The sequence below is a fragment of the Callospermophilus lateralis genome, chromosome 4 (genome assembly GCF_048772815.1).
Source record: "Callospermophilus lateralis isolate mCalLat2 chromosome 4, mCalLat2.hap1, whole genome shotgun sequence".
In the NCBI taxonomy this organism is placed as follows: domain Eukaryota; kingdom Metazoa; phylum Chordata; class Mammalia; order Rodentia; family Sciuridae; genus Callospermophilus; species Callospermophilus lateralis.
Window position 1 is genome coordinate 2,804,857 of NC_135308.1, and position 24,691 is coordinate 2,829,547.

At 45.1% G+C, this 24,691-nt stretch overlaps 1 protein-coding gene across 1 annotated transcript in view; it reads right to left on the bottom strand.

The window, feature by feature from the left end:
- The window catches only part of Csmd1 (CUB and Sushi multiple domains 1), a 1,328,246-nt gene that overhangs the window by 580,143 nt on the left and 723,412 nt on the right, over positions 1–24,691 (bottom strand). Inside the window, exon 6 of the mRNA XM_077109222.1 lies at positions 19,306–19,418. Within this exon, the coding sequence (XP_076965337.1) occupies positions 19,306–19,418 (113 nt within the window). The remainder of the gene's footprint in view (positions 1–19,305; positions 19,419–24,691) is intronic.

Genomic DNA, 24,691 nt, shown 5'->3' on the forward strand with positions numbered 1-24,691 from the left:
TTATTCTTTTGAGAAATGTCTATTTACTTATTTTTCCCATTTTTTAATTGGGAAATTTGTTTTTTTTATGTTAACTTTTTTGAGTTCTTTATATATCCTGGATATTTAATTCCCTGTCCAAGGAATAACCAACAAAAATTCCCTCCCATTTTGTAGACTCCTCTCCTCGCTCTTGTTTCCTTTGCTGTACAGAAGCTTTTCAATTTGAAGCCATCCCACGTTGGTTTGTGGTTGTATTTTTTTGAGTCTGGGGGTCCTGTTAAGGAAGTCAGTGTCTGTACCTGGATGATGGACTGTTGACTCTAAGTTTTCTAGCAGTTGTAGAATTTCTGGTCTAATTCTTCAGTCTTTGATCCATTTTGAGTTGACTTTTGTGCAGTGTGAGAGACAGGAATCTGGTTTCATTCCTCCATATGTGAATATCCAGTTTCCCCAGCTCCATTTGTTAAAAGCCTGTCTTTTCTCCAGGGTACGTTTTTGGCCCTTTGTCAAGGATCAGATGACTGTGGCTGTGTAAGAGTTTCTGATGTGAACACCATGCTGTGCTTATTACTGAAGAGCTCTAGTATAATTTGAGACCAGGTATTGTGATGCCTTCAGCATTACTCTTCTTGCTGGGACTCTTCTGGGTCTTTTATTCCTCCAAATTCATTGTAGGTCTATTTTTTTCTAGTTCTGTGAAGAATTACTTTGGTATTTTGATAGGACTTTCATTGATTCTGTGTAACACCTTTAGAATTATGGCTATTTTGACAATATTAATTCTGGCTAGCTAAGAACGTGGGTGGTCTTGTCACCTTCGAAGGTCTTCTTCCATTTCTTTTCCAGTGTGGTACAGTTTTCACTGTTGAAGTTTTCCACCTCCTTTCTTAGATTTGTTCCTATGGAGTTTATTTATTTTTGAGGTTATTGTGAATGGGATAGTTTCCTTGATTTCTTTCTTACCAGATTCGTTACTAGAGTATAGGAAAGCTATTGGTTGATGAATATTGATTTGATATCCTGCTCCTTTGTTGAATTTATTTATCAGCTCTGGAAGTTTTCTGGTGGAGTTTTCTAGATCTCCTAGATATAGGATAATGCCTCACTAAACAGAGATAATTTACCTCTTCTTTTCCTGTTTGTATCCCTTCAAATTTCTTCTCTGGCCTGGTGGCTCTGGCTCGAGTTTCAAGGATTCTGCTGAGTAGGACTGGTTGACAGTGGACATCCTTGTCTTGCTCCTATTTTACAGGAAATGCTTTCAGAATTTCTCATTCATCAATGTCGTCCTTGAGTTTGTCATACATGACCTTGAAATATTGAGGCAAGATCCTTATATTCCTAATTTCTGCAGTGTTTTTAACATGAATGGGTGCTAGATTTTGTCAAAGGCCTTTTCTGCAGTATTGAGGTGATTATGTGATTCTTGTCCTTAGTTCTATAAGTGGTGAGCTACATTTATTGACTCATATATGTTGAACCAACCTTGTATCCGTGGGATGAAACACACTCGATCATGGTGTTCTATCTTATTGATGGGTTTTGAATATAGTTTACTAACATTTTTATTAAGGATTTTTTATCTATGCTCATCAGGGTTATTGGTTTGTAGTTTTCTATTGTAGATGTGTCTTTGTCTGGTTTTGGTATCAGGGTGCTACTAGCTTTGCAGACTGTATTTGGGAGCGTCCCTTTCAATTTCACAGAATAATTTGAGCAAGGCTGGTGTTAGTTGTTCCTGGTCTGGTAGAACTCAGCTGAGAATCCATCCTGAACTTTGCTTGGTTAGAAGGTTTTTAGTCGCTACTTCAATTTCATTGCTTGCTATTGGTCTTTTTAGATTTTATAGATCTTCTTGGTTCAATTTGGGCAGGTCATTTGTGTCAATATCTTCTAGATTTTTCAGTTTATTGAACTATAATTTCTCAAAGTAGTTTCTTGTGATGCTCGGATTTTAAAAGTGTCTGTGGTGACATCTCCCTTTTCATCTAAATGTTGTTGATTTGGGTTCTTTGACTCTTTCTTTTGGTTAGTCTGGCTAGGGGCTTATCAGTCTTGTTTATCTTTTCAAAGAGCACAGCCTTTGTTGCATTGATCCAGTGAAAATTTTTTATTCTCAGTTCATCCATTTCAGCTCTGATCTTAATTATGTCCTGTATTCTACTGATTCTGGAATTAGTTTCTTCTTTCTTTTCTAAGTCCTTGAGGTTTCATATTAGGTTACTTATTTGAGCTGTTGTTGTGTTATTGTTTTAATGTAGACACTAAATGCTATAAAATTTCTCCTTAGAACTGCCTTCATACTGTTCCAGCTTTTGATATGTTATATCTCACTCAAACAATATTCATTCTTAATATCTGAGAAGACACTGATTTCCAATGTGTCTCCTCATCCAATATTGGCTCTATCTGAAGCCGTCTATCAACCACATAGTAGTGGGGCCTCACACCCCAAGGTCTGGCAGCATTTGGGACCCAGCTTCCCAACCCTTCTCCAGATGGTGATGTGAATGAGGTCACAGTGGCCCACACCTGCTTGGCGGCCAACTCACCTTTATCACTTATTACCTGAGACTGAGCAAACATGCCACTTGACTTCCCTTCGTTCCTCACTTACAAAGGGGTAACAACACAGATGACTGTTCGTGGGACAGCTCTGAAGGGCGTCTAGGTGGGGACGAGTGGGGGTCACAGAGTATTTGCCCTGCAGGTGGATTGGGTCTCCTGGTCAAAGGGCTGCCCGGGAAGGGCTCGCGTGAGTCTTCCCAGGACCCTGATTGAGAGCGCTAGGCACTGAATTATGGTCACGTGATCAGAAGAGACTATCGTCTGCTCAGAGTGGATTGACAGTCATTGCTAATTTGTATAAAATAATTGTGTAATTAGAGTAGTCACATATTATATTTTGATCTTAAATTAGATAGGAACGAGAACTATTTATTAATGAACTTGCTTTTCTGCCTCATCACAAGCAGAGGCTTTCTAAACAAACGATCATGGCTGCTTTGTTCTCTGCAGGAAAGCCTGCAGAGTTTTCCTTCCTGGTGGACCAGGGCCCTTCTTCTTTCAGGAGAAAGTGATGGCTCACTACAAACCTAATTTTCCTCAACATGGAAAAAAAAAAAAAAACAATTTCAAAAATCCTTTTAATACAAAGAAGTCAAAACTAATTGGGAATTAAACAGTTAAAAATAAAATTTAAATGTCATAATATCTTTTGGTCTTTTGCCAAATTTCCTCTACTGATCCTAACATCTTTTACTCACACTGTTAATGGTTTCATTTCACCATCTCCTTTCACAGAATAGCACATTGCCTCTGAGTCACCTTAAACTGCTGCAACCAAAACACCCTCTCAGTTACTAAGCTTTTCTTAAGTCACTTTGGATGCCCCAACAATCTCTTTACACTGTCCAGGAAAATCGATTACAATTTCTTCTCTTCAGATCTCTGACTTCCAAATTCAGACAGTGATATTTAATTGAAGATTCTCAGCCAGCATTCACTTGAAATCCTGTATTTGCACGTGGTCATCTGCAATCAGAGGCAGGCAGGGTAACTCTTCACCACAAAATCCATTTTGTGTTGTCAGCCTTCGGTTAACATTTGCAAGGTGAGAATTCCCTTGAACTCTGGCTAAATTTGTTAGCATTAAAGGTGGACGCCTGTCAGAGGAGTTTTTTTTTTTTTTTTTTTTGTAAGAAACAGTTAAATTTCCTGCAGGAGATTGCAGAAGAATGTGTGGCAAACTGATGAAGAGGAAATGAACCATGTCTCCCTATCGGGTGCTTATAAGTCCCAGACATTAATGCAAATTACTACCATAGTCTCTTTCCATTACCATTATTTGGACTCTGACATACACCTTTATTTACTGAATTCACTCAGCGGATCTGTGTGAGAAAACATGTGTCTTATGCCTCATGTTTTCCAAATTCAAGAATCAAAAATAAATTAGATATATTCTTGGATTTTATTCTTTTAAAAAAATAGGCGAGCTTTTACAGAAAGAGCCCTTACCTTGTCAAGAAACAACAGGTTTAGATGTGCTGATGCATTTTTGCATATTTCAATACATCTTACAATGCTTTCTCATATTATAGCCTGGCAATAAGAAGCACCGTTGTGTACTCTTTTAATAAAATATGCATGGTGGCTGTTATGTTTTGTTTCTTTCTCATGTGGGAGGAAATTATTTAAAGCCAATAAATGTAACAAAAGTATCATTTGAATTTTGATCATGGTGATCTTTAATGCAAATGTCTGTCCCTCTGCTGAAGGTGAATGAGACTTGCCCTTCCAGAGCTGTGTGCATTCATCACAGGAAATGGGGGACTCATGGGGGACTCATTCATCATCATCAAAGGGGACAAGAGAAGTCAGGCCATAGGTAAGGACTCAGTAAGGGCAGGTCTTCCTGAGTCAAATTACCCTTGGAAGAGGTAACAGTATGGCCATCAACCCTAAATCCAAGGATGGTGTCATGGTTTAGCTGTGAGGTGTCCCTCAAAAGTCCATGTGAGGGACGATGCAAGAAGGTTTAGAGGTGAATGTCTGGGCTATGAGAATTTTCACCTGATTAGTGCATTGATCCTCTGGCCGGGATCAGCTGGCTGGTCACTGTAGACAGTGGGTTGTGGCTGCAGGAGGTGGTCACTGTGGGTGTGCCATTGGGCTACATATTTTGTCCCTGGTGAGCGAGTCCTTCTCATCAGTCCAGCTGCTTTCCTGACACACCCTTCTGCCATGACATTCTGCGCCACCCCAGGCCCATCAACGGAGTCCGCTCTCTATGGGCCGAGACCACGAAACTGTGAGCCCCAATATACCTTTCCTCCACCACGTTGTTCTTGTCAGGTCTTTTTGTCACAGCAGTGACAAAGTGGAGTTGAACAAGTGGGTTCAGACAGGCACAAACGCCCCACGAGTGCATGTTCAAGATACCAGGATGGCGTGCAGACAGCACGCGGACATCTCTAAACGATGCTTATCCCGGAATTTTTCTTACATTAATGGTTCATGTCCCAGGAATCTTTAAGGCCTTGACAATCTTCCCTCAGCCACTGGCTCAGGGGCCCATGTGTGCACGAGCAGCCTGCTCAGCTCCAGGCTCACAGCTCCCACAGGCGTCTCTCATCATACTCTATGCCTCCATGTTTTCTGATTTTCCCTCCTTTCTTGACTTTTTCTATTACATTTCGCCTGACATAAGCTTAATTTCAGAATGGCTTACTTTATAAATCTATCTTTTTATTTAGATAGCTTATTGTAAATTTAAAAAGCTATTTTCACTGAGTCTGTCTGATGTGTGTGGGGTCCCTGAGGAATGAGATCCCTCTTCCCTTGCCCCTGCCCTGGGCATTTTGGTCTCTGCCTTCAGAACTTCTGCTCAAGCTGTGGCTGGTCTTTCAATGCTGACTCAGTGGTGATTAATAAGAATGCCAGCAACAATAAATGTTGGTGAGGATGTGGGAAAAAAGGCACACTTGTACACTGCTGCGATTGCAAACTGGTGCAGCCAATATGGAAAGTAGTATGGAGATTCCTCAGAAAACTGGGAATGGAACCACCTTTTGACCCAGTTATCACACTCCTCACTATATACACAAAGGACTTAAAATCAGCACACTACAGTGACAGAGCCACATCAATGTTTATAGCAACTCAATTCACAATAGCTAAGATATGGAGCCAATTCAACAGATGAATAGGTTAAGAAAATGTGGCATATATACACAATGGAATATTACTCTGCTATAAAGGATGAAATTATGGAATTTGCCAGTAAATGAATGGAACTGAAGCCTATCGTGGTAAGTGAAATAAGCCAACCCCCTAACACCAAAAGCCAAAAGTTTTCTCTGATAGGCGGATACTAATATATAATAGTTGGGCAAGAGGAGGTGGATAGAAGTTCATTGGATCAGACAAAGGAATGAAGGGAAGGGAGGGAGATGGGAATAGGACCTTAGAATGATATGTGCTTATATGAATAAATGACCAGGGGAACTGCACATCACGTCCAACTGCAGGGATGAGACCCTAGTTAGAGTAAGTGAGGCTCCATGGATGTATGTCAACACACACGTTAACTCCATGTATTTATGTCCACACACATATCACTGTCATTATACCTAAAAAGAAAAATTAAAAAAAGAAAACAGAAAAGAATTCATATTCAAATAAAATCAACCTTATGGAGTATTTGAGAATACTAACAGTAACTTATCTTTAAGTTCAGATTGGAGGACTATGTTTATTCTTTATTTCCCTATGTTGTATGGTTCATCTTTTTTTAGAAAAATATAGAATACATAAAATGAAAAAGCCATACAAAACACTATATTCATAACTTAAAATAGAAAATTAAAATTTTGCTTTACACATAAAAAAATGTTAATTCAGTCTGTAAATAATTAACTTTTTTGGCAACTGCCTTTTTTTTTTTTTGGTGCTGTGAATTGAACCCAGGGCCTTGTGCATGTGAAGCAAGCACTCTACCAACGGAGCTATAGCCCAGCCCCAGCTGATTTTTTTTTTTTTTAAGTAGTTCAAAAATGACGTTTGCTGAACATTCAGAGTCCACAGTTATGTCTGCTAATGGATGAACTCCTCTGTCGGGGAATGCTGCCAGGGAACACTACCCTGGACTGAAATCATACCACATTCCTATCACTTTATGTGTTTAACCCAATTTTCACCTTCTCTAAGGTCCAGTGCCCTCTTCTGGCCCTTCTCCCACCTCTCCCACATGCCTAAGCCCTTCAGCCTGGGGACAGGCACACAGCAGAAGGTGGGAGCAGGCTACACTGTGCATGGGGCTAGCAGGCAGGAGGAGCCAGGTGATGCCAAGGGAAGGTTTGGTGTCTTGGAGAAAGAACTGTCTCAAATTAGGTCAACAAGAGGGAGTGGAACTGGCCACATGGCCAGGTGGCCACAGGCATGGACAGACATTTCAGAACAGAGCCCACTCGTATGTGTAATTATAAGGCAGCAACAAAGACCCTCCGATCGACATCTACAATTGCAGTACTTCATCACACCTAGAAACCACAGACTGTAAGCACAGCATTATTTATGTGACACAAAGAAAGACAAAACACTGCCAGATAAACGATCCTCCGCTTGGAAATATCAAAATATGAAAATATTTGCATCTTAGACTCACTATAATAAAGTGCTAAGACTCTGCTGTTGGAACAGGAATAAAGGGCTTTGTGTTCATTGCATAGAGATGTTTTCATTGCAGATATTTGAAATGGGATTTATTATATATGTGTTTTCCCAGAGCTGTTTTTTAAACTAATCTTTTTTGAGCATGACTTTATATTTCTATAAAGTTTATGTTCATCATCTATAAAACCTGACTCAATTTCTAGAGGAACAAAGAAGGCAACATCAATCCTTTAATATAACCAGAAAAGGGGAGAATTTATGAAACTTCAGTGGGTTTTCCCCTTTGGTGATTTCAATACCTGTCACTGAAGCTCTAACCAGCACACCACTGAGGCTCTGCTCCTGAGTCCATGAGCACTCTTCCTAAGAACCCCGATGGCCTTGCTCAGCTCCAGGAGCCCCACCTAGAACTGACCACCTTAAAATTAACTAATGAAATAACCTAGGGAGTCGTCCATAAAGAATCATCTAAGTAAGAACTTTGTTTCAGAAGAAATGGTGTGAAATGGGATTTACCAGGCAGAGAAAACTGCAGATCACTCAAGGGTTTGGAATGAGCCACAGTGAGAGAATGCTGAGCAGCGCCCTGAGTGTTAAGAAGTCTGAAGCCACTGGCTGGGACTTAACAAGACAAGAGTAATAGATCTTTCGCCAGCTGAGCCCAATGGATACAATGTATAAAAATTTAGTTTTATTAGTAACATATAAAGCAGATGATTTTACATTAGGGAAATTCAGAAAGCAGTGGGTTGAAGCATCTCAGAGGTAAATAGCACTGACGGCTGTCTTCATGCACTGTGGCATTTCCTCTAAAAGCTAAGAAAACCTAAAGTCGGAATTCCATTATACTTTAGTATTCCCATAATTAAAATTCTCTTGGGCACTTCTGGGTGTCTCTGAATGGATCAATGAAACCCAAAGGAATTTGTAAACCATTTGTAACACGTTTCTCTTTCTCAAGGTGAGACATCCAACAAATGCATCTAAATTTGATATAATTGTATACTATATAGTATGTGCTTTTTCAAAAACTTGGATTATTTCAGTTATTCCAATAGTGTTTATGTCACGTACAAGGTGCGAGAATGATTGTCAATGAAGCAAATTGTAACACAAGAGGGTTTTCTTAAAAACACAGAATTTTTGAAAGGTAAGTTTGACTTCTAAATAAAGATCACAGTCGTACTGTCACCCACCTTAGTCCTGGGACACAGGGGTTGGCTCAGCATTTCCTGGTGGACCACAGTGGAGGAGAATTCCCACTGTGGAGAGCCACCATAACTTCTTATCCCAACTTTTATTCTTAAAAGTTGACGGCACCCAAATTATTCCACTTTTATAAAAAAGGTCTGAAAGATATCACTATTTTTTATTATCTCAGTAGTAATCTGCTCTAGCCTCACAGGATAATGTAGGTTTTAGCAAACAGTTAACCCTGAAGTCCCACAAGATATGTCATAGGCAGGGATAAATCTGCCCCTGAGAACTATAAAGCAAACTGCAGTGTGAAGCGCACCTTATCCATGGAAATCCTGGGTACACCTGCCATCCTGGGTGTCATCAGATGCTCACAGCGAGTGACCTGCTTGAGGACTGGGCTGAGGAGCTGGCAGTACAAGGGGTCCTGACAGTACACAGGTCCTTCACCTGTTCTCTTCCAGTGACCTGATTTCTGAGCAGAGACACACAATGACTGGACCCGGAACCCAGGTGTAGGTTTACGAAATATATGGAGGTTTGTGACAAGAGAAGATTTAACTAGGAAGAGTCTTTAAGCTTAGTTACCACCAAGCTAAGATATGAAGAGTTGTGACAGAGACTCGGCATGTTTCTGTGCGACCCAGAACATCCTGCTTTGTTTTGCTGCCTACTTCAATGGAGTGTAGCCTTGTGTGTGATAAATGCTATCACAGAGTTCACTCTGGGACGTGGTCCGGGTGATCCTTAAAAGATATTGCTCACTGTAGCTGGGCAGGTCTGACAGCAGCTCCTATGAAAGAGACACTATTGTCTCTCAGGGTTTATATGGACACGTTGGAGACATTCTAAAGGAGATTCTTGGAGCTCTGGGTGGGCACTGAGCACTGTCTAGCAGTGACCATTAATCATTCGCTGCATGGAACTTGAAAGTCTAACAACCAGCTCAGATCACAAGCCGCAGCCATGGACCTGTGTCCTGAGGAAGCGAGGAAACCCCTTGACCTGCTCGGTGGCTCTGGGTCTCTGTGGAGAGGAGCCCACAGCCGCACTGGTCCAGAGTGTTGCAGTCCACCATGTGGACAAGTATCCCAGCAGCCCACAGCCCACGGAAACTCCCAGGCCGTCTGACCTCAGCAGAAGGAGGGGCTCCTGGACTCTTCCTGGAAACTGGTGGTGAAGAAGGACCCTGAGTGAGTGGAGAAACCCAAACATGGGGTAGCAGTCTTACGGGAAGTAGGAAGCCGGGTGGTTCATTTTGAGAATTCAGTATTTAGCCTAAAATGTAAAATTGGGAAGTGAGAAGGGCAGCAGGAGGGAGAGCAGAGTGGGAGGTCACGAGCCGGTGACTCTGCAGCCTGAGAAGTTCCCAGTCCTGACAAACAGCAGGCGAGGTGAGGGGGCAGGACCACCTGCCTACGTTCCAAAGGCACTCTGTCAAGGGGACTCCCCACCACAGGAGAACCGAGGGAGGTGGGGACAATGAGGAGTATATTTCCCAGTAGGAGAAGTTAAAGCAGGGTGACCCTGGAGAAGACTGCACCCCGTAGTGCTCAGCCAGTGAGGAATGGGGGGACATGCAGCTCTAGGGATAAAATGCTGACTGTAACCTGCTGAGGTGCCTGCTCCCCCAGACACCTGATCCTGCGAGACTGTCCCGAGAGCCTCTTTTGCTGTTGTTGCTGGTGTGCCCTGGGCCGCTGAGCCATCCTTTGGGTCTGGGCAAGTGAGCGTGTTCGTCACAACCTGAAGCATGTTCAGGGAGCCCTACTCTGCGTATGTGTGGAACTACACGTGTCCACGCCAGGGAGCCTGTTCCAGGTCATGGTCATCCTTCTGCCACCCCTGGCTCCCACCCTTCAGCTCCCATGTGGATGCCAGGCACTGCCGCTGTCCTGCACAGGGGTCTGGAGTTGGTGTGACGCTGGAAGCACTGGGACCAGGAAGTGAGTGGCTCCATCCCAGGTGACCCCACCCATTGAGCAGCTGCTTCCCCGTTCAGCACAGGAAACCTGACACGGATAATTTAGAGCGATGCCAGTTGTACCTTTGAAGACACAGTCAGGAGGGCTGCAGCTGCACGTGGGGCCAGCCTTGGTGAGCCTGCCCTGCAGCAGCTCCCTGACCTGGAGTGTGAAGCCATGGCGGGAAGAAATGCCAGCCTTCCACTGGGGGGTCTCTGTGGGCGCGGACAGCGTGCTGGGCAGCCTCCTCCTGTGTGCAGTGCACACACTGGCACTCTAAGTCCCAAGGCACATGCTTCCCTCGAGATGCAGTGAAGAGCAGTCAGCGAGCCCACAGATGCAGGGTACTGACCTAACACTCGAGAGCCATCTTCAATGCTAAGCGCCATCTATGAGATAAGGTTCACTTTCCTGTACTTCCTCTTACCCGAACTCCCCCCCACCCCCGTTAGTGACCTACCCCATGGTGCCATAACCCTAAGCGAATCCCAATCCTTTCCAGGACCCCCCTGCTCCGGAAAGCCCCAGGGTACCTTCGACCTCAGCCAGCCCCATGCGATTCCCACCCCCTAGCTCTCACCAGCACCCCAGCCCAGCCCACGCACCACAAAACCTGAACCCGAACATCTCGCGCCCTCTCTCCTCTCTACAGAGAGGTGGCCTTTACTTGTCAGCTCTGACAAAGCCTGGTCTCTGTCCTTCAGCTCCTGCTCGCCCACATCTTGCTTTCTCACATTTCCTTCAACAGACGCCCTGGCCCCGCTGCCGGCGAGAAAGAGCCTGGAGAGGAGTGGGCTTAAAGGTGGACGAACTGAAGGGCAGAGCGATTCCGCCTTAATATTACACAAACACAAACTGTAGGAAAGTAATCCAGCAGGAATCTCTGACCCTCCCAAGCTTTTCTTATTGTTCACGCTTAAGAACTTGGCACCTTCCTGCTGTTCCCAAACACGGATATGTTTTCAGTAGCTGCGCTGTCCTAACGTTGGCCCCCAAGCCAGTCACGTCAGCCACACTCAGCGGTTCAGAGAAGGGAAGGTTTCAGTTGAAGTGGCTTTACGTATCACAATAAACTTCTGTTGGTCACTCATATTTAAACATACAACCTTCAAATAAATCAATATGCAAAGATGCATGGACTTAAATCAAAACTTTGGCACAAACTCAAGAGCTTATTTATTCCTTTATCTGCCTGGGGTGCATGGGGGGGGGGTCCTCTTTTAATGAATGAGATGGTGCACTTCTCGTAAGAAGCACATTCTCCTGTTTCAATATCATGAAGAAATCACCCACGATCCGGTCAAATGCTCACTACGGAAACATAGGCACAGTCATTGCCCTATCCTCAGTTGATACCATAAAAGTGAATTTTTACCTTTATGGTTACTTAACCTCCTTACAAACAAAAGGAACATAAAGAAAACCACAGCACCTGTTCACCCTCTTTGACAAAGCAGAGTGGGGGGTCTAAGGAATACTCAGTGCACAACCAGACGGAGCCGCAGGGATGGGAGGTAAAGATTTGACCCTGAGTGTTGCCCCGGTCCCTCAGCTAGGTGTGTGCTCCACCTTGCAAAGCAGAGCACAGGATTTGCCCAGCCCTGGTGGGCGGGGGGGGGGGGGCACCTCCAGGGGGCCAGGTCACCAGGAGGAGGAGGTGAACAAGAAGATCAGTTATAAATTTTCACAATGCCTTAGTCATCAATGGGACAATTAGTTTATGGGATGGCAGGCCCCTCCAATGAGGCGGTCAGAATCGAAAGCAGACCCCTGGCTCCTTCATGCCAGCACCCTGAGGCCACCTGCTGGTTACAACAAATGGCTCCACCCACACGGGGTGCCCAGGACCCCAGGACTTTCCTGAGCCTCACTACTCCATCCCAGGTGCTCTTCCTGAGCAGAGCCTTGGGCTCAGTCTTCTCCACCTGCTGTGCTCTCTCCTTGACCTTCTCAGGCCACTCGCTTCCTCTTAGAAGGGCCTAGGAGTGAGCCCATGAGACACACTTTCCCCTGTTGAGACTAGAGCTGTGGGATGCCAGGGGTTTCTAGGCACCCAGACCTTCACCTTGTTCTCTCTTTACCCTTCCCTGGTCCAAGGGGGTCACGGTCACCAGTCGGTTTTATGGAATAGGACACTGAGATACAGCAGGGGTGGGACTTAAATCAGGGCCTAGTGTCTCCGGGTGTCCATTAGTTGTTGGACCTGGATCATGAGGTCTGCCTGCAGCCCCACTGTCCAACCCCACAGAAAAGCACTGAAGGAGGAGGGAGGTGACAGGAGGGAGGGAGGTGACACGGGAACCTGCAGCAGCTCCAGGCGTCTGGGCCCCAGGCAAGGGCAGCCTGTGGCTGGAGGGCTGCCTGGCCAGGGCCAGCCTTTCCTGAGCTGGCTGTCCTTCCTTTCCTCTCTGGGACGGTGCAAGTCCTTAATAAGCCTCCAACTCCACACTGCTTGGTGGTGCCCTAAGTCGAGCACTCTCTCCTCTCCGCAGGCTCCCGTTACAGACCTGCTCTCTCTGCTGTCCCCTCCATCAGGACTGGGCCCCCACTGGCACCCGCTTTCTTCTTGGAGCCTACAGATCAATCTGAGAAAGGAAAGTCGGGAGTGAATTCCAGCACTTTCCAGGGCCGCCGTCACTGGGTTCTCTATTTTGGAAAAATAAACCATGTCTCCATCTCCTCTGATTACAGGAAGGTCACCTGAATGGTCATGTGGAGTGGCAGAGCCAGCCAGCTGGGAGAGCAGAGTGGAGAAGTGACAGACAGAGGGGACAGGGACGCCAGTCCGCGGGATGCTCTGCCTTCTGCAAGCCTGCGGTGGGTCCCACCCCTTCCCATCTCCCCCTCCTGTGCGCCAAGATGTGGCCTCTTCCTCTCTGACCCTCCCCAAGGCCTCCATGCTTCCGGGGATGCCCTAGGCACTCTTGTCTGGCCCCATGTGCAAGAGAATTCAAATCACATCTGTCACCACATAAGCATGGCCACCGTGGTAACAAATCTTCATGAGCATTCCATGCATCAGGAACAGAACAAAACGGTCTAGTCCAGTATTGTAATAAATGCTTTTTAAAGTAATACCGGCAAGATTGTTTTTTTCCCAACAATTATACAATAAAATATGGTAATTTGTCATTTTTTAAAAATTCACCATTTTTTTAAAATTTTTGGAAAATATTTTTCACTGAAGTATGACACTTATAGAAGAAAGGATTCTTAGTATGAGTGGCATCAGGTCAACCATTTCTCAGATTCCTGGACAGTACAGTTAGAGGTGTCTGTGTCTGGCTCCTGGTGCTGCTGCCTGCAGGGGCAGCGAGTCCTTCCTCTGTTTTGCTTAGTGTCCCAGCGTAGGCACAGGCACGGTGGCGAAGCTCACCCCAGTTTCCATCAATACTGCAGCCATCTACCTGGGTCCTCCCACACACCGGGTCTAGGGGAGGCTCCTGCTCGGGGCCACAGGACATTCTCTCTCCAGGGAGGTTGCACAGCTCAGACGTCCTCCCGCCTGGTTAAAGGAAGCCACTCTGGGTTCTCTGCACCACCAGAGATCTCAAGGCCCGGCCGTCTGTCAGTGATGGGCCGTGAGGCACTGAGACAGGGAGGCCTGCGTGGCAGAGGCAACTCCAGGCACAGCTCTAGACAAAGTGTCTGTCACACTGTTTGCTCACCTCCGTGGCCTCAGAACGATTCTGTGAGGTAGGTATCGCCTTAGGAGTAAGAGGAGGAGACTCACAGGTCAGAAAGGTGTTGGCTGATGGTAAGTATTGACCCAGAGCCGAGGCCAGGAGTCAGTGGACTGCAACTCAGAGATGGACCTCTGTTTAAAAATACTGAAGTAGGCACTTGGCAAGGATTTCTTATTTGAGAAAAAAAAAGTTGATATTTGGGAAAAGTGATTATGTATGTCTGATTTGAGGAAATGACATTTATTAAGAACAATTTTCTTGTGGAGATTTAGTGGGTTTAGAAATAACTTAGAGGGTGTAAGTCTACATTTTGCTAGTTTATGTGATTGAAATTATTCTGTGTGGTGACCATCCTATGTAATACCTCTTCGTGGAAGGATGTGGGTGATGCCCACCACCAGAGGGCAAACCCAGCCTGCGCCTAGTTCTGCAGCCAACAGTCCTGCCTTAGGAGGACTCGGAGCACCTGGCTTCCTTCTTTCAGGTTTCAGTTGAGCACCTTATGGCTCCAGATGGCGGTCCCTGCTATGGCCCAGTTATTGTTCCAGAGGCGAAGACGGACAGGTGCCTCGGCCTCAGCCTGGGGCTCTTTGCTTTCAGGTAGAGCTCCAGACACTCAGACCCTGAGAAAGTGCCAACATTGGAGAAGGGGAAGGCTTAGGATTCATCTAACACAGGGTAAATCTGGGAAAATGAGGCTGACACCCAAATGTGTTTTAAGTAACAGGAAAGTCCTCATTTTGTATTAAGTCTTTCACTTCATTAAAAAGGAAACTCAGTCCGTATACAGAACTACAATCTACAGAGCAAGCTAATGACCTGTGCTAATACAAGGTTTAAAGCCACTATCAGGTTTCCACTTGATTTATGAGACAGGGTATTCTCAATTTAAATTGGAACTTTATTACAAACACTTTCCTTCAAAATGATTCATCCATTACAGAAATCAATGGGAATTTCATTTTGTTAAAACTGAATTTTTATGAATAGCCAGGTGAACATCTGTAATTTTGAAGCCCAACACTTAGATGCCCATTTAGGAGTAGAGAGCCCTTCACGGCTCAAGATTGATATAATTTTTAAAAATTCATCTTGTAGACATCACAAAGGTCTAGATGATGGGTTGTGCTAATAAGGCAGGTATTTAATTATAATTAATGGTGGAGGCAACGTATAAAGAATGGGCTCAATTCTCAGCTGATTTAAAGAAACAATATATCCTACATAACTCTGTCATTCACTGGGAACTGTATTTTTATAGGTACAGCAGACATTGCAAATATATCTGGTGGCTTCGTTTGTTCTCATGCCATTTTGAAATGACGGTTTTTAGGAATGGCAACAACAGAGCAGGATGCCTGTCAGCCTCTGCACTCCTGTTCCTGGCATGACTCGATGACATGGCTAAAGAGGGAAAGTCAAAGAAACTGTGACCCAGAGAATGACGTTCTGGGAGATGAAATCTATGGGGTAAGAAAGAGAAGAAAGAACATTTAATGGTGCTGATGATCTGAGCAAGAAAAGCATGATGTTAAAAAGAATGTGGTCTTTGTAGAAACCATAAAATATCCTGGTGGCATCACGCACCTAGATAACAAAAGAATATCTCTTCCAGAGAAACCAAAGGCTGCACTGGCAGGTGGGAGCCCCCAAGGATTCTCCCAGGTATCTGAATAATGGACCATCCTGGACTCCAGGTAGCATGGGTGTCACCTTCACAATATCAAGAGGAAGTGCAGCTACCCTGACCTGAAAAGGCAGCAAGCACAAAATGCAGGCCCTTAAATGTCCCCCTTCCCTATGGCAATCAATTAATCAATCAATCAATTAAGACTCAGGGTCTCTGACAGAGGAGGACTTGCAGGACAGGATGGCAGCTCCTAGTCAACACACTAGAAGTTGTCACTGCTACAGCTATTGCTGTCCTATTGGTGTCTAGAAGGTTGATCAACCCTGCCTTTCCTCTTTGCAATTGTGCTGGTAGTAACAACAGCAGGTGTCCCCGTCCATGTGTCCAGGGAAGCGCCTGAGGCTTTCTGGTGTTCAATCTTGGCTCAGAACAAAGGGAGGACCTAGAAGAATGGCACAGTTCCCCACCCAGGTGCAGTTTCTGTCCTCCCATCAGCACTTGGACCTCATTTAACAGGACCTGACCATTCACCCTTGGCATGAAGGGTCAGGAGGGTTTGCAGGGAGGTGATCTTTGTGTGACCGGTGGGGACTCTGAGAGGAGCCCATGCCATCCTAAGCCACTGCCTCTTCTCCTGCTCTGGGTTGCCTACAGCTTTGTTCTAGAGTCAGCAACAGAGAGTCCCTGGTTTCTTCCCTGCATTAATGACAGTTCTTCCCTCTTGAGCCAGAAAAATAACCGCGATGTCTTTCTGCATAACATTTATTGTTTGAGTCAACTTTCTTGCTCTGTGACCAAAAGACTTGACAAGAACAACCAGAAGAGGAATATTTATTTTGTGGCTCATGATTTTAGGCATTTCAGTGTATAGACAGCCAGGTCCATTCCTCGGGGCTCGAGGTGGGACTGGACACCATGGTGAAGGTCGGTAGAGGAAAGCAGCGCAGAGCATCACACCGGGAAGCAGAGAGGGGGGAAGACTCCATTTGCCAGGGATAAATTATACACCCCAAAGGCACACCCCAGTGACCCTCCTCCTCCAGCCACGCCGCACCCACCTCCTCCTTGGGTTACTAGTCAGTTAATCCCTAGCAGGGGATTAATCCAGTGATTAGCTGAAGGCTCTCCTAACCCAACCATTTCACCTCGAAGCCTTCTTGCATTATTTCATACCTGAGCTTCTGGGGACATCTAAACCACACACTTATGATGGTGCTTCTCAGCATTCCCACGTCCTCCTTTCAGTGTTTCCTGCCATCATCCTGGTGGCTCTGTGGAGTCAACCTCCTTCTTAGAAGGGTGACACCCAGCCTTCTGAACAGAGTCTGCCTGGGTGTGCTCTAGGCGTCGTGTCCTGTTAACTGAGACCCAAGTGCACGCGGCCATGCTGTCAGGGACCCACTCCAGCATGAACCTGCAGGCTTTGCAGCTGGACCTGGAGACTAGACCACCCCGCCCCAGCCCTGCCCCCGTGCTTGAGCACTCTTTTTACTTCTTTTAGATTTGGGCACAAATTTTCTACTCCCCTTTCCTCATATTTATAAAATCAAAGTGCATCCGTTGTAATTATATCCTTTAGTTATATGGTACTTAAATAAATGTATGTTTTCATTATATATTTAATTATACATCAATTGTAGATAATACTTTATGCTTATTCTACTTTAATTATGTATAAACCTATTTGTAAAAATATGTGTTGGTTCTAAAAGTGTATGTGATGACTAGTACATTTAAGTTATTGCATTTTTCTGCCAACCAGTATGTTTCTTAAATATGCCAGTTTGGGAGCATTTTTACACGAGATATTCTCTATTTTTCATATTTCTTCCAATCACAGATCCCAATGCCAAGGCCACTATTGCAATCTGAGGACTAATACTTAGACATCTGACTTTGGTTCAATGCTGAGTAACTCACAGGGGCTCCTGAAGAGGAGACCCAGCACTACAGACCCACCTGGCCAGAGGACCATCAGTCCCTGGGCATTCTAAACCCTGACCTGTTTCCCCCATTGAGGGGGTCACCTTCACACAGCTGCACTGGCACAGAGCAGCCTCAGGTAGACTCCCCCCAGACTGCAGGGGACATTCCTCGCCACCCAGTCTGCATTGGTGCCACCGCACTGCCAGAGTGTCCCTCCCACACTCACTTTACCTTAACTACCAGAAGAAGTGCAGCTCAAGATAAAAGCATCCAGAGGCAGCTCTCCAAAAGGAAAGATGTGCCCTGCATCCCTCCCAAATCAAGAGAAAGCACCTCAGCCTCAGGACAGTGCATCTGCAGCCAGAGGGGGAAAGGTGGGAACTCCCCGACCCAGCAGGTGAAGGACAATGTCCTTCTGAGGTCAGACACATTTTGATGAAGCAAGTTGCCCTGGATTCTAAGTCAGGCCACGCTGCTGGTTCACCTGCCCCGGCACTGGGTGCGGGGAAAACCGCTGATCTTCCTGGCTCTCCCCCACCTGCATTTCATCCCCTAAAAATCACTTTTATTCTCCTATTTGTACAAAAGAAAGCAATGAAAGTATGTCATATTTTAACCACTTCAGACAGGAGATGCGCAGACCAACTGCTGACAGTTTACTAAGATCTCCACAAGGAGGCGCCGTTGCTTCCCTCACACTCTGGCTTTCAGGGCAGTCCACCAGACAGCTGCCTCTCTGACCCACTCCTGTCTGCAGTGTGAGGGAGTCTGGCTTTCCCGGTGGGGTTACCCTGGTTTCCAGGCATCACACTTGACTCCTGCCCAAGGTCAGGATTTAATGGCGGGCAGCAGAGAGTTTGAGAGGTTTGCCTGGGAGGGGCATTATGTGCTGATGATAGTCATGTTATTTTTATTTGCAAATGCAAATGGAATGGTTTTCCATGGACCACTTAGTAGGCTGGATCTTCCTGGCTATATTAATGAGGATTAAAGGTTGCTGGAAACGTAGGCATTGATATGCTGCTGTCCAGGTCTAAACTTTGGGAATTCGATTCCAAGAGGAATTTTCAGTCACACTGCCTGCTGAGGACCACAGACTGCCCAACTGTGCTCAGTTTCAACAATCCCAGAACCTCATCTGAGATCCACAGTATGCAGGGAGTCAATCAGGTACCTGGGCTTGCAGTGTGAAGACCTCTTAGGGCTGAAATGAGATCATGATGATCTGCATGTTTTCATACGACCTGCCTGCTCTACCACTCTTGGTGTGTGAATGAACACAATGTCCAGGCAGTCTGGATATTTCCTGGTCACGCTTAAATACTTAAAATCAATGCCAAAACATACTTATTGACTAAAATTTACCAACACTTTCAGCAAAATAAGAAACTACAATTCATACTGTCATAGTACAAAAGATTTTCTATGGAGTTGCTGGTTGCTGCCCATAAAATTTCCAAACTTAACTGCTCTTAATACAGTAAGAATCATGATGGACACCACTGAAATACAGAAGACAGCGACAAAGTCCTTTCAAGTTTATTTATACTCTTTTAGCATCTTTAGCAAGGTGCTAAAATTTTTAGGGTTAGAAAGGACAACCAGACAACCATGCCTTCTGTTTGTATATGTGTATATGTATATGTATGTATGCATGTGTAAAAAAAAATATATATATATATATATATATATATATATATATATATATAATTTTTTTTTTCCTTTTAAGCTGGAGCATTCTTACCTTGAAACTGAGCATTGAAGCCCTTGCGCCGATGGTTGCTATCAGATGTGAAATGCAGCCGCAGCCAGTTCTTGCTACTGATGACAGGAGAGGGAAGGTTCATGCCCGTGAGCCTGCAAAAGAGAGAGAGGATAAAGGTCTCCCTTGTAAAAAAAAAAAAAAAACAAAACCAGAGAAAATGTCCTATACCTAATTCGTACTTCAAAAGTGGATTCTGTTATTCTTTTTTGCGATGACTAAAACAGAGGTGATATATTAGTTGCCTTTAAAACTTAAAATGATTTGGATAGCTTTATCTTTGCCCAAATATAAATGCTAAATTTACCCTTGATTAAAAGGAAGCTTTCAAAAACATTTGACATTTTGAATCTTCCTTGTTAATGATGAATACATGAGAAGACATATTTTTGATCTCATGTCATTTCCTCAGGACCTTAATCACAATGAGTCATTAAAAGAAAAAAGAAATAGGCAAATGAGAAGACTCTGCCTTTCTCCATCTGGACACTCCACAGTTCTATTAATCTGGAGTCGGCTGAAACACACTGTTTATCTCGTGTGGTATCGGGCCATGTTTCCCACATTCCATCTGCAGAATCTGCAGCCCAGGCCTCTCCCACTGACATAAAGGAAAGGGTCATTTAGAAAATGGATGACAAGGACTGTCAAAGAGATCTGAAATGGAATAAAATCATGTTTTACTAAAGTAGTGTATTAATCTTTTAAAAAGGAGATGTGATCCATCTCTGTCCGCCGTTTAGAGTACCCAGCCAGCTCCCCAACGCCCAGGTCGGCTGTCCCCTCGCCCCGTGACGACGTCCCCTGCTTGCAGAGGAAGAGAAGTCTCTCAGGAATCATGGCCCTGTGCGTCAGAAGAACAAGAAACACCCTCCCCGGGGCCGGCTGGAGCACCCCTGGAGAGCAATACCCCAGCATGATCGTGTTCTGGCTCTGCCGTGTGCTGGCAGAGGCTCCAGAACTTTTTTATGACACTTAGTTTCCCCATCTACAAACTGGACGTGAAAATCAGTCACCCCTCAATATCCACAGAGGATTGGGGCTCCCCCTAGGCACCAGAACCCATATATGCTCAAGTCCTTTACATGAAAACGCACAATATTTGAACATAGCCTACACGCACCTGTGTTTGAATCATCTCCAGGTTACTTATGATACCTAAGAAAATGTAAGTACTTGTTAAAATGTAAATAGTTATTATACTGTATTGTCTAGGGAATACTGACAAGAAATAAAAGTGTGTACATGTTTGGTACACATGCATGATTTTAAAATATTTTCCATCTATGGATGGTTGAACCCGTGGGTGAGGCCTGAACGTCTACATGAAGGAGTTGGAGAGGTTACGTAGATGCTCACGTGACTGGATGCAGAGCACACTTTTCATGCTACTGGACTTAGATGGTACATGCACTATATAATTATGCTGTATCTCAATTGCCAAATCTGTTTTCAAAATGATGCTTATTAGCGTAGATGATCCGGAAAGAATCCACCAATCTGCTTTTAGTAGAAACCTGGAGAACCATGTGCCCTGGAAGCGCTGGGCTGGAAGCACACATTTGTGTGGTCAAGGGATGCCTCATTTCTCTGCACAGGATTTGCTGGAAACCGTTTAGCTGTGGGGAGCATTTCCTACTTATTCCATTACCTGGGGGAAAAGCAGTCCAATGACATATGTAGTCAAGCTTTCTGATGTCAGGGTGCTCAATTTCCACTGCCAATCTCTAAATGTGCACGATCCATTTAAAGTTAAAAGTCAAACCTTGACTGTAACCAATTGCAACAGTGTTTATGTCACTGTGTGAAGGAATCTGCAAGAGGAAATAGTGCTCAGACTGGCCTATTTGCTGGATTTGTCTGCTACTAGGGTGACAGCTGGACAAAGCCGACATCAAGACATGCATCACCTTCTTTCCCTATTGAGATTATGATGCTCTTTCTATTGGTCTCAGGCCTCCTCCACTAACTCCAAGAATGTCTGCAGGAGAAGTCAGTCTGGATTCAAGAATCCCCAGCCTTCCCAGCTCAGCTTCACGTTCATATGACCTGTTTATAACTGAAATCAACTTCTACTCTGTTGTTGCTTTAAAATTTATGTTTTTCTCAATTAGATTATTCTTGATGGTTCTAATCACAAAAGCTAGGTGGAACTAACAAGGTTGGCACACACAGCCTCTCTTCCCCCATCTGCCTTTCCAAACACCCCCACATAGGAATGTCTGTTTCGTGTGAGTCAACAAACCTTTCTCTGTACAGGGGCCAGGTAGTGGGTATTTTGGGTTTTGGGCTGTGGATGTGACTCAGCACTAGAGAGTGTGTCTACCATGTGCAAGGGGGTTCATCCCCAGCACTGCCAAAAATAAATAAATAACTGAATTAATTATTCTAGGGCCTGTGCTCACTGGGTCTCTGTTGCAACTGGTCACTCTACTGTACTCCTTCAAGAGCTGCCTCAGGATGGGTGTGACTGTGTTCCCACGGCACTTGTTGACATTGATACCTGGATTTCATATCGATTTTCTGTGTCACAAAATATTTATTACTTTTTAAAATGTCTTCATATCAAGTTAAGAATATAATAACTCATGCTGAGCCTATGGGCTAAGCCCAGGGGGCAACAGCTTGTGACCCCTGCCTTGGTATACAAAGCCATTTGTAAAATTACAGAGTAGAAAGAAATTTAGATGTTACATATTAACCTAACGAGACTCAAGCATCAGAGTAAAAGGCACAACTTCTTCACAGATTCCTCTGCTCTGGAATCAAGCATGAGGACTTGTAACAATTATGTGATTCATTTTGCATGGTTGGAGCCAAGCTGTGCAAACGAGTCCTATTCCAAAGGAGATGAATTTCTTGATTTTCGCTTGTGAGTTAACAAATAATTGTGCCCACCTGGGGATGGGGTCACTCTAGACAAGGCCTCCCCTTAGAAGGGCAGGTTCCTTGGTCACTGTCCACAGGACTGGGGTAAGGTTTGGCTGACTTTCAACTCAAAGATTCTGCTCTGAAGTCAACTGTTCTTTCACTGAAATCCAATGTAAAGGAAGTCGATTAGTCTGCAAATCAGGAGATGATTTGGGAATTTGCTCAGTATGTGGATGACTCAAGTAAGAGAAGGTGGAGAACTCAACAGCAGTTCTCTGGGCAGGCGTCACGAGGGCCTCGGGCTGCCCCCATGCCGAGGCCCTGCTGCCCAGCCCAGAGCACCACGCCTCCTCTGCAGTTCAGACAGGCAAAGGGTTATTCTGACTCTTTGGTGGGCCCAGTACAATCCAGGTATCCTTGAGGCTGAGAGGAGGAAGCGGAAGGCCGTCATAGGAGGCCTATGAAGAGAGGGGCAAGACAGACTAGGAGGGCCACAGGGGCCCCACTGCCCTTCTACACCAGGGGCTGGTGTCCTGCAAGACCTGTCCAGACCTCAAGGGCAGTGCTTGTGTTGGTGTGAGCCATGGGGTCTGTGCTAGCCATGGGCAGCAGACGAGGCGCAGCTAATCTTGTGTGTGAACCGATGCGATAGGTGCAGCTTTTCATATGTCAACATCCTTCAACACAAACAGAAACCCAGATACGATCTTCTAATAAGTATGTCCTATTTTTCATTCTTAGGCAGTACTGAAGAAAAGGAAATATGGTAGGACATTTCATTACTTTATATCTATTAAGAATCTTACAAAATTAGTGCAGTTGAAACCTTTTTTTGTAACTATCAGGGATTGGAAATCTAGGATGGTCGGAGGGAGTTTCTGACAGGGCCTCTATCATCATTTTCCTACTTCATTTTTTTCTTCTTCTTTAATTTTGGTGCTAGGATTGAACTCGGGGCTTTGCATATATATTTATTTTTTAAGTCTACTGAATTCGTTTTTTTAATAAATAAATATTTTTGGAAGTGAGACAGGTCAACATTCAGGAACTGACATGAAGACACAAAGCAGAGACATTCCGAGGACATCAAGGCGAGTGTCTGTCACTGTCCTGGTACGTGGGCTCACAACCTCCTGTCCTCAGGTACAGAAGCAGATGATCACCTGGGAAAGAAGGCGGCCTCTGGGACAAGGACACTGGGCTCCAGCTAAGTGTGGGGTGATGAGAGGTGCACCTAAGTCCAGGGAGAGCACTTCCCGGGTGGCCGCCTAGCTGTCCTGTCCCCTGAGACCTGGACCAGGAAGCCTGCAGCGCCCTGCAGGGAGAGGCCGTGCTGCCCTGCAGTGCAGCCTGGGAACTGGCCGCCTCACCGTTTTCTCATGAATGCCAAATGAAGCCACTCTCCCCACTGACGGATTCATCTTCCTCCAAAGGATTCAAGAGGCTTGGCTTCGGCTAGGAGTGAGAATACAGGTAGACTCGTGGGGTACTTCAAGTTGGACGGCCTGCTCTAGCCCAAACAGCGCAGGCTGGTCAGTCCCACCTTCTCCAGGTGGATGGCGGCGGATCTGAGGAGCCTGTTTGTAACAGTCCTCTGGGTCACTCCTCGCCCAACTCTCCTCAGCCTCGCTGTGGCGAGTGGTTCCCGTCAGTCTCAGCCCCTGCCTCCGTGGCTCATGCAGTCCACTGGGGAACTCGAAAAGTGAAGAGACAACTTGAGACGGTTTCCTAAACCGCACCTGGAAATGCTAAAGGTTTGTGAAATTGGTCTGTTCGAGCACTTCTGACATGACGCCAAATTACTTATATTTTTAGAAAATCATCATAGAAGTCACAGAGACTCTCCTCTGCATTTGAACCTTTTTATGATGAGTATGAAGCCAGAAAGTATCGGTACGATTAGGGCAGACTTGAAACCACTCCACTCCCTCAGGAGACTGAGAGGTTCAATAAACCCATTACTTCCAAGAGACTGACGGCTGTGGAACTGGGGGGAATGTCTCACAAAAAATGCAGTATTTTCCCCTGTGTTCCTATGGATGTAGGATTGAGATGACTCACAGTGTGGTGTCTCATGCATCTGTTTTGTTAAAATTAAATAGAATATTCTGATCAAATGGAGAGTTCCAGAAATGTCATGTTTCCCATGGGGTGTCATCTACATTACAAGTGAAATCGACGCTTATGAGCCAGAATTGGGTTTTTGAGACAATGCCAAGCCTTGCTCCAGACATGGATGAAAATAACCATGAAAATGAAGTTGGTTCTTACCTTGTGAGAACGTGGAGAGAGCTGTGAGTGTGTATGCACACAAACTTACACCTGTACACACATACGGATGCACACGCACATTTACACACACCCTTGTGTATTCATGAATACTCTTAGAGCTCCAGTCCCCAAGTTCCTTGCACACACGTGCATGTTACCCCTTTGGGGAAAACATCACCTATAAGCACAGCACAGGACAGCAGAGCACTCAGGGCATACTTCAATG